The sequence below is a fragment of the Pistacia vera genome, unplaced genomic scaffold (assembly GCF_008641045.1).
Source record: "Pistacia vera cultivar Batoury unplaced genomic scaffold, PisVer_v2 Contig517, whole genome shotgun sequence".
NCBI classification, from domain to species: domain Eukaryota; kingdom Viridiplantae; phylum Streptophyta; class Magnoliopsida; order Sapindales; family Anacardiaceae; genus Pistacia; species Pistacia vera.
The window spans coordinates 590,339-600,839 of record NW_022196354.1 but is presented as its reverse complement, the minus strand read 5'-3'; the positions used below and the strand labels follow the sequence as shown (position 1 = coordinate 600,839).

The 10,501-nt window shown below is 34.9% G+C and overlaps 1 protein-coding gene across 1 annotated transcript; it reads right to left on the bottom strand.

The window, feature by feature from the left end:
• Positions 1-489: 489 nt before the first annotated feature.
• Positions 490-6,663, bottom strand: LOC116106458. Its single transcript, XM_031392818.1, has 5 exons — positions 6,142-6,663; positions 5,269-5,354; positions 3,106-5,091; positions 2,211-2,391; positions 490-1,085 (listed from the first exon to the last, which is right to left on the bottom strand). Exons 1-5 carry the CDS (start codon positions 6,224-6,226, stop codon positions 490-492), a joined length of 2,934 nt encoding a protein of 977 aa, XP_031248678.1. The 5' UTR covers positions 6,227-6,663.
• Positions 6,664-10,501: the final 3,838 nt, after the last annotated feature.

The following is a 10,501-nucleotide window of genomic DNA, read 5'->3' as shown; positions in this document are numbered from 1 at the left end:
TTTCTCCACTACCTCTACATACACCACCAATTCGCAAGAGCGTTTCTGTCACTTCATCCGGACCAAGTCAGTGGCTACCACAATACGAAATAACTCCACCTCCACCTCCGCCTCAGCCTAGTAGACTGTAGACCACCGCCGAGGCCTCTTGTTTCTTCCGATTCTTCATATTTTTCTGGTTCAACAATGTAATATATAAACGCCTTTTCTCTTGGCCATGTTTCTCAAAATGGCTCCTGAGCATTAAAGCTAATAAGATGTACTAGGTTTGCAGCGAACATGGAAAGATGAAATTGCATGTTTATTAAACTAAAATACAGTCGAAAACTTTCAAATAAATATACATGCACTTTATAGTAATATGTTGGTTTTATGAATATACTTTATGGTGTAAAGATATCGAACCATTTTATTCATATTCCAAGAAATGATAATTCCATCACTTCATTTGTGTATATGTAACTTCCTAGAACAAAAACAGGCATATGTTTACATGGTTACTACCTCTCCTACTAGTTCATCTATCAACACCCTCTCAATTTCCCTACCGATTACATCAATATCCTCACCAATATTCAGCCACTGCGATTCTCTTGCCAGCACGTTCTCCCCGGCATCCTTGTTAACTTTCTTATGTTGGTTCGACACCAACTTGTGCAGCCTTTCCTGGAGCTCAGTTTTCTTCCATTTAAGCTTCATCCATGAGCGTGGATCTGTACATTGCTGGTGAACTTCCATGAGTTTTGCATTTATGCAGTCGAACATTAGCTTCCTTTCTGACTTAGTCCAACAGGTTAGACTGCCGTACTTTTTTTCAAGTTCTTCAAATACTGATGGACTCACAGGGCATTCTGGAGAGTGACATGCTGCAATGAATGTGTTGGAGTTGACATTGTTTAATCCGGACTCGAGTAAGACATCAGCTACATAAGAAGACTCCCAATTCTCTTCAGCTTTTATTATGCTCTTCTCATCCATAATCTGAACAAGTCTTTCCTCTGCATCTTCATCGCTTGAAACAAGCATAGGTCCCTCGTCATATCCGTCTGACTCCAACTTGAGTAGTTGAAGTTGCATCCGAAGCCCTAGCAACAGATAATGCAAAAAAATGTGTTGAAGTCAAGGACGAGAAAATATGGTAGAATTGGGAGGAAAATAAAAACATAAATTGGGAAGAAGCCAATTCTTACTGTCAACAATCAATTCATCTAGATATGCCAAAGATAGTAACTTAGGCCTCTATTTACAGTGACCAAAACAACTAAACAAGTAATGGAGTAAACACTTAATAGGACAGCATATCAACTCACATATGCCCATTAAGAAAGTAAATCAACCACATCAGAAAGTACACTTTCATAGAAAATCAAATAAATTAAACTATGAAAGAAATAACATTAATTCCTAAAACCTCAAGAATCAAAACACTCTTATTTTAAGACCTCAGAATCAAGTCATACCATTTAAAATAAATCATATAACCTTTCTATTTCCTCATCTCCAGAAGCTATTGTTACTACTTAAAGTTACACTGTTTTTTCTTTTTCTTTATATATATATATATATACACACACACACACTGGAAAGTTTTAACTAATAGAGCAAGACTGATTGACACTCAATCAAAAAGCAATCTAAAACCAATTCGATGAGCATTTTCAATAGTAATAACCGCAAATTAAGATCTTTCGTCAAAACAAAAAGTTATTTTAATCTTCTGAATTTTAATAAATATGCACATAGATTTCTTGCCGCTTTAATTGTTGATTATTTCTGTTGTTTTAGTATCACATTTATCAACTTGAATGTAGTTATAAAGTCAGACTATATGATACTATTTTCTTATCAATTCACTCTATATAAATAAATCTTACAAATCGCATTTGATATCAGTTGCATATCTCAAGAAGCCTGATCAACCTCATCAAGGGTTCTGATCCTGACTAATGAAAATAAATTAAAAAATACATGCAAAATGATAACAGAAGACAACATTACAATTAACAGGGAAGGGAGTGACAGCATTGAAGTTGAATAATCAGCTGATAAAATCTAGTAATAAGTGGCTAATTATCCTTTCCAAATAATGACAATCTAAATCAAATTTTAATTGTATAAGAATGTGGAAATTAAAATGTCATGGTTTCCATATTAAGACGAGTGAAAACCCCACTTCAAAGCATAACCTACTAAAGAACTTTTGATGTTACCATGGAGATCGGCACTGACACCCCCAAAGTATTCAGAACCGCATGACAAATCATCTGCAAAAGGAGCTTCTAGAATTGAAACTGGACTGGGCTGATCAGCCTCCCTAGAGCTTGCTGGAGAATCTACTCCAGATATAGGGTGATGCAAAGGGACTTCTTTAGATGGTGCATCAGATGGTTCCTGGAATATCAAGAAAGAATATAATTAAAAGGTACCTCACACAAAATTTAAGTCGAAGATTTCTCCAAGGAAAAATTTAAACTTCTAACAATGAGCAAAAAAACGGATACATAAAGATATAAAATTTGAGTAAGTATCCAAATACATACGCTGTATGTTCATACTTTCCAAACATCGGGAAAATTTTCCTTATTAATTTACATTATAATATGAGAAAACTAAAGATAGAAACTTCAGGGTTAATCATTGATCTACAAATCTGCATTTCTAAGGACTAGAACTGACCACAATCCTATTCAATGAGCAGAAAGAGAGATGGGCACAACTAAAGGTTTATTAGAAATTGCTCACATAAAATCAAAATGCAGTTTAAAAATTTATGGTGAGACATGATATGTGTGAATATAGAAGAGATTCAAGCTTCAAATCAGTTATTATGAATGAGTAATACTAGCCTTACAAAGAGGCATACAAAGAAACAAATCCAACCCTTAAAATTCATGATTGCCTCCCTCTCTCTCTCTCTTTTCCCTTCTTTTAAGGGCTAGATTTGTCCCTTTGTATGCTTCTTTGTATGCCTCTTTGTAAGGCTAGTATTACTCTAAATGAATTATGAGATTTGAAAAGGTATAGTCTACAACTACTATATATCAATTATTTACAGGTTAAGCTTTGTTTAACATAAAGATGATTCAGGTTGGTTGAAATTTTAACCTTTGAACTTAAAACATCCAAGTCAACAGCAGATGAATTGCCCTTTAACAACAAAGGAGGAGCTGATAATTCTGAATTTGGAGATTCAGATGAAGAAATGTTTGTGTTCTCATGTCCCACATCCAACACATTTTCAGGAACTGAATTTGTATCGGTAACAATACTCTCATATGTCTCTGAAACCATAAAACTTTCTTCAGATGGGTGAACCTGTTTGAAATGGCAGTCAAATTGATGATGGCTGAAAGAAATATCCGGTGAGCTATCATAACTCTCCCTACTTGTGCAGAGTGAAGATTTCTTACTGCTTGATCTTGATGTTCTACCAGATGAACCATCTTTCTGATTTAAATTTCCCTTCCCTGCCTTGTTTCTTTCCCGCTTCACAGTCTCTTTTGACATCATATACCTGTCATCATCAAGAGTTTCACGCCGCATGCTGGCTTTGGGACTTCTAAAGGTAGAAGAAGCTGGAAGAGATCTTGATCTTGATAAAGTTCTAACACCATCATCCTTCCATCCATCCCTACTGCTAATACCCAGAGGTCCAGCAAACCTTCCTCGTCTGTTGTCACTGCAAAATGTGAATCCTTCCTCACCAACCACAGCATCCAAATTTGCAGGCCTCACTTCCCCATCAGGAATAGCAAGCATTTCACCCAATGTGCTGCCCCTACTAATAACTCCCAAGTCCTGAGACTTGTGGGACATCTTCCACCTCTCCGAGAGTCTCTTCTTGGCCTCCCTACACACAGATGATTCTGCTGAACGGGAAGATGTAGACCTGAATCTGTTATGCCTCTTAAACTCATCTCTGGAAGTCACTGTTTTAAACTCTGACTCATTTGCAGACTCACTTCCAGACATGTTACTTGAACTCTCATCCCCCGCATATCCTTTAAATCCGGAAGTTGAAAAATTCATGGAACCATTGCTAAAACTATTTCTCATCTTCCTAGTGATTTCCTTGGCGATTTCTCTTGATTCTTTAGAATTATGTCTCGAAAATCCTACATCATCATTAATATTTCTCTTCGCCCATGACTCTGCCTCCATATTTTTGGTGCCTGGAAATTCTGCATGCTTTCTAAAATCTAACGGACAAGAATGAGGAGGTGATGAAACAGTTCTGATGGCAGCCTGTGGCTTTCCAAGATTTGGTTTTAGAACAACAATCCTTGTAGGAAAGACAGCTGGGTCTTCTTTCACTGCCAATTGAACTTTTGCAGACTTATTGAAACTCTGAGCACTATTTCTACCATAAGTGTGACTAGGAACACCATCGAGATGTTTCTGAGTAGATTTGCAATTACTCTTCCATGGAGTTTCTCTTTCTGCTTTCCCACTTATGCCACTGCTTTCACAATTCCAAGCATGAGATAATGTCACTGTTGACATATGACCACAATGGGACTGGGGAGGGGCACCTAGATCATGCATATGCTTTGTGAACAATGAATCAGGTTGCTGAAGAAATTTCAGCAGAAGATCCTTGTTGTTGTCTAGCACCTCAAGTGCATCATGGAATTCCTTTGAATCCTGAAGCCTTTCATCAGTTGAAAGACGCTTCACGTCCATGAACTTCTGCTTAATAAAAACCATCTCAGCCTCAGTAAACTTTGTCTTTGAAGTCTCTGGCAATGAGTTATTGCTACTCTCCATCTTTGATGCATCTAAAACTTCAAACACATCCTTGAATTCTTGCTCTTCCTTTGAGCTTTTCCTAAAAGATAAGCGGCCAGAAGATGTCCCACTCCTCTGAGCCCTTTCTACTGATGCTGTCCTCATTTGATAATTCTCCATGGACCTTTTCTGTTGTTTATGAGTAGACTGCTGAGGAGGAAGACCATCGAGACCCATCAATCTAGCAATTACACTAGGTGATCTTCTCTTGGATTGAGTTTCTCTTGACATCTCTTCTGCTAACAACTTCTTAATTGGTCTTCTGGTTTGTTTTGAAGATCTCCAACCCACCTCAAATGTCAGCTACAAGGTAAAAATGCTTAGGTTTAATACCATGAATCCAATAACATTTAAAGTAAATAAAACGAAACTCTGATACGAAAGAAGCAGCAGAACTGCTTATCTCTTAACTACATATGTATCAAAACACTTATTTGAGAAAATAAAAAATAAAAAATAAGAAAAAGGAAATCGGCGCACCGAATCATCTTCTGTATCACTACTGCATGAACTAGAATCAGAGGCCAATTTTGGAAAAAAAATCGGTTTCTGGGGCTGTCTCTTTCCTGGAGTAAATAAAAAAGATAGACGAGTCAATTATGTTTCCCAAAAATAAATCTAAATTTATTCAGCAATAACAGAAATAATCAATTGCAGTAATTGTTCGTAAAGCTAATTAAAGATAAAACAAAAACTTTTCATCAAGCTTTACTCTAAAATATTATGCAGAAAATAAAAATCAACAGAAACAGCGGTCCAGACTGCAATTATATCTCATCATAACCCTAGAATTTCTAAAACAAAGCAACCAAATCATGCTGATACCACTACTAAAGAGTTAAGAAGCTGTCAAACAACACGCTTTAACAAAAGCAAAGCAAAACCAGAACACGAGCTTAGCTGTTGACCTCCACATTGCACAAACTTTAAGAAAAAAGGAAGAAAATAAATAAATAAAATCTGTTTGGTTACAAAGCAAATTCAAGAAAGAACTTGAAACAATAATTTATAGGATTTTCAGTATCTCAGACCAAAATTTTACAAAAGCCTCCGCAAAAGTCGTCATCGAACATTTTGCATTTGAACTTACATTTTTTTCTCCTTTTATTCTGGCTGCTAAAAAGACCAGTAGAGGAAATTGCTCTGTTTGGTTGCCAAGAGAATGCAATAAAAAGAAGAAACTTCAAAGAAACTGAAATTTAAAACCTCCCTACCCAAATACAACTTGTCAACTCGACAGATGTCGTTTTCTCACAAGCCAAAAAGACAAGTATGTCAAAATGACGTGCCTCTTTTTCCTCGATTTTCTCGACAAACAAACTGAGAATTTGAAAAAAAGGAAAAAGAACTGACCTTCGCGGAATGCAGGTTCCGTCGAACCAAGTAGATCACCGGTTAAGCTCGTAATCTTGGACCTCCTTCGCTGAAATGGCTCCATTTTCACTCATTCAGAAACAATGAGAAAACAATTATTTTGTTTTATTTTTCAGAAAAGAACACGTAATGTAGAAGACAACCAGATCGGAAATCCCGCAAAAACAAAATCAGGCGATAAAGAGACAAGAAAGATCCAAGGAAACCAAGACCTACATAATTATTTTCAGCTAATTTGCTAAAAATCACAAATTCAAACTCTCTATTTTCAGATCTTGAACAACAGAGAGTAAAGTCAGTTTGCAATAGACTTTAATGAGCTCTGCAAGACGGAGAGAGAAGGAAAGCAGCAGTGAAGCTTGAGAAGAGAGGAGTTTCGTTGGCAGTTAGAGCCGAGATAAAAAATGGAAAATGTGTTTGGTGTGAGAGAAACTCTGAGAAAGAGAGAGAAAGAGTGATAGTGTGTGTGCGGGGGTGTGGGTGTGGGTGTGGGGCTTTCTTTTTTTGAACTTTCAAATACCGATAGACTGACACAGAACAGGGGCTCTGCGCGGGCAAGTGGTGTATGTACTAGTACCATGCTACCCTGCTTACGCACACGTGTCACTCTCTCACGATGTCACGTCTGCCTCCACCTTGTTTTATCAGGTAAGATCTTCGGCGCCTTGTGCTTTTTAGCTTTATTGAGTAAATTATAATTTTTTTTTTATTTTGTTGAAAGGATAATTGTTTTTTTCTACAAATTTCAATTTCCATGCTATTTATCCGGTTTAAAAATGAAACAAAAAAAAACCGATATATCCGAAAACCGTTTTTAAAGATATTTCGCTCATTTTCTACAAAACATATTTGATATATCCTTTATTTTCCAAAGTGCATTTAGAAAGTAAGTATTTTTCCAATATGAATCTCAGATATTTATGAAAGAAATAATTAAATTTTCATTAAAGATTTAAGTAGCTTTATTTCAGTCAAGTCAAAATATAATCTAGAAAGATTATCTTAGACATATTATATAGTTACATGTGTTGAATAAGATTGGTGATTAATCAGAGATTAAGCCATGCACTAATTGTCAAACTCAAACTTAAATTGGGAAGGTGCCTAACTTGAAAGCTTTACATTAAGAAGGTGACTTGTTAAAGTGAAAAAAACTGGTGTGCTGGCACAGTTTCAATTTTTAATTACTAATTTACTATTATCATTCAGGACGAATGCAGTTAATTTCGCAATTATTGAATCTTTTAATACAATTAATAATTGTTTTAAGTTGCGTTTACGATTGAATTAAGAGCAGTTTATGGTGTCTTTAGACTTTGGATTAAAATTGTTATCAAAATTTTGATTCTGATAACGACGCACAACGAATAAAGTAACAGGACTTTATTTAAAATCATTTAGGCAATAGGTAGGTGCATGTAAAATGTTTGGGTTCATTTGTTTTACTTTAAGTGTGCGAAGTTGACGCGACGCCGTTTGTTTAGATATGGAAAGAAAGAACCAAAGTTGTCACTGAGATTTGTGTCCTTTGTTTTTATTATGGTTGAGCGTGTAAACCTATATATACATAGCCTGTGCATTTATAGTTTGTGAAAAATCAAATGCAGTAACACGACGTCGTGGGCTGAGTAGAATATTATTTAAACCTATTTTATGTCCTGAAAAAGCATATTCCTTGTGAAACCTAAATATGTCAAATCCAAACAAACATTACTAATTTAATAATTGCGGAATTTGTTTTACATTGATTTGTAATTTTGCATGAAATATTGGTGGATTAGTGTCAGTGAAATGTCTAAAAAGCCATTTAACATATTTAATAATAATATTAAGGTTTTGTTTTGACTTGTTTCTCTGAGCATGATTACAGAAGCTCCAGTTACCACTCCAGATTTCTCCTAGATTAACTAATTTACTATTAGTTTAACACTTTAATTATAAATTATAGAAAATTACCATCTACCCCATTTATGAAAGAGTAAAGATTTTTTCACACCCAAATAATGGCTAAATCACACTTTCCCACCCACAAACTTTTAAAATACTACTTTACTATCCAAATTTATATTATGTTTCTACTCCAGCATCGTTGCGACTCCACACCATCACCATTCTCTTCTTTGATCATCACTCACCAAAACCTCTTAAACTCTACTCCCGTTGACCCTGCCAATCGTCAGCAATAGATCGATTAAGGTTTTCACAGCCGCCACTCCCAAGTCAAATTCTGATCAATCTCAACCACCAAAATCCAACCTTCCACCACTAAAAGACTCATCGGCCTCCCCTCTTCAAAAGTCTCAACAGTCTAGACCAAGTTTGTTCTCTGTTCGCCATCGAAATATAAATTTAGGCTGTAAAATGGTATTCCAACGATACCTAACTAGTTTATGAAACAGAAAAAGTCGTTAACTCTTTATGAAATAGTCACCTGTATTGGATGATAAATATGAGTTAGGTTATGAGCCCCAGAACTATAAAGACGTAGAGTAAGTGTATGTGTATGTGGAATTAGAATTAGAATTAGAATTGGAATGGGATGGTACCTAACTAGTTTTGTAGCTTAAATATTTGATGTTCTTGTGTCGTACGGTATGTTGCACCTTTATTTCAGTGTACAAAGAAGAAAGAACCCACCATCATAGCGAACAACCACGACATTATTATTATTATTGTCTACATTAAAGTTTATTAAAGCACAGCCTATTCCCACTCTTTCTTTCATTATTAATTATGGAGAAGGTTCTCTTGTTTCTTTCTCATGGCATCCAAAGATCCTTCTTCCAAACATCAACATGACATTGACATTAATTATGCTACCCTCTAAATAACTCTTACCTCTTTTCTATTATTTAGAACAGTGAAATAACATATTTAACCCTTAAATATCTTTAAACATTTCTAAAATTCACATTATAAACTCACGGGGAGATCCAGAAATTAATTTTAGAGGGGATAAGTTTAAAATAATATAATATAAAATATGGAGAAAAAAAACAAACGAATGAGATTAAATCTAAAAATATTAATACAAATACAAGGTGATTGAAGCAAAAAACTTTCTTTTTTTTAATGATCGGGGATGTCTGGACCAGCTTACTGCTTAGAAGTTAGGCCTAGCTACTATTTGATTCATTGATTGCTTATAAATGCCAATTAGATGCCCATAAGAGCTCTCTGACATGGTTCTTGACACCATAATAATATATGTTAAATGATATTAAGGTCAAGGTGACATGTGATCTATATTAATTACTATGAGTTAATCATGTACAAATAAACAAAATGATAAAAACTTTCGTTATTTTTAAGGCATGGATCTTCCTTAATTTACTATAACATAATCGATTTTAACGTGTTAGTTTCATTTTATTAGTCTTAATCAGAGTAGGCAAGGAGGAATACACCCCTTATGTTATAATTACATCCATGATTTAACAAAGTGATTTGCGTAATGGTTTTGCTTAGTTCTTCTATTTACAAAAAGAAAGTAAAATGAAAGAGAAAGGGGAAAAAAAAGTGAAATTGTGTAGGACCAAATCCGATAATCATGGCTTTTGAATGATTACCATTTACCATCCCGATCTAATCTTTTGAGATAAGTGGCATTAATTAATTAAACCATGTTAACCATTTAATTATCTCTAATCCAAATTAATGCCTAAACATAATTAATGTCAACGTTTAAATTACTGGTTTAATAGACCAACCCCCATCTGGCAGATTGAGAATTTTTAGTAAAGCATGGAACATTTCATTTTTATCTTGTTACTTTTATTTGAAGGCTAAATTACATTTTCCTACCCTAACTTTGGAAAAAAGATTGTTCCACCACCATTTTTTTATTTATTTTTTATTTTTATGATCGAAGGTGTCAAGGTCAACTTATGTGTACCTCAACTAATTCTCCGAGACCCTGAAATTATCGGCTAGGTAAGAGTTCCAATGACTATCCCTATTAGCAACCGAGAAGGGTTTCAAACTCAAGACCTCTTGAGTAATATACTCAAGAGTTTCTATCGAACCACTCGGCCATCTAGAGATAGTTTCCATCCCTTATTTGAGAAACTAACAAAATTTTACCAAAATTGGAAGTCAAACATTAAAACTAGCGGGAAAAGGATAATATAGACATTGAACATGTCCATCAAACCTTAAATTCTAAAAAAATTTAAGTTCTACTACTATCAAATAAACTGATTAAACCATTGTCAAATGCTAGAAATTGTCTTGGAAAAAGGATAAATTAGACATTGAATATATCATTTGAAACCTTAAGTTCTAAAAATTCAATGCATTGTCTTTTGGACCACTATCAAATGCCAAAAATCATTAACCG

What these genes read in the sequence shown, in the direction of transcription:
- LOC116106458 (XM_031392818.1), bottom strand. Translation starts at nt 6,226, where the DNA reads ATGGAGCCATTTCAGCGAAGGAGGTCCAAGATTACGAGCTTAACCGGT. An exon ending in GGAACCTGCATTCCGCGAAG is followed by an intron (nt 5,355 to 6,141) that starts GTCAGTTCTTTT and finishes TATTTACTCCAG; the next exon opens with GAAAGAGACAGCCCCAGAAA. An exon ending in GTGATACAGAAGATGATTCG is followed by an intron (nt 5,092 to 5,268) that starts GTGCGCCGATTT and finishes TTTACCTTGTAG; the next exon opens with CTGACATTTGAGGTGGGTTG.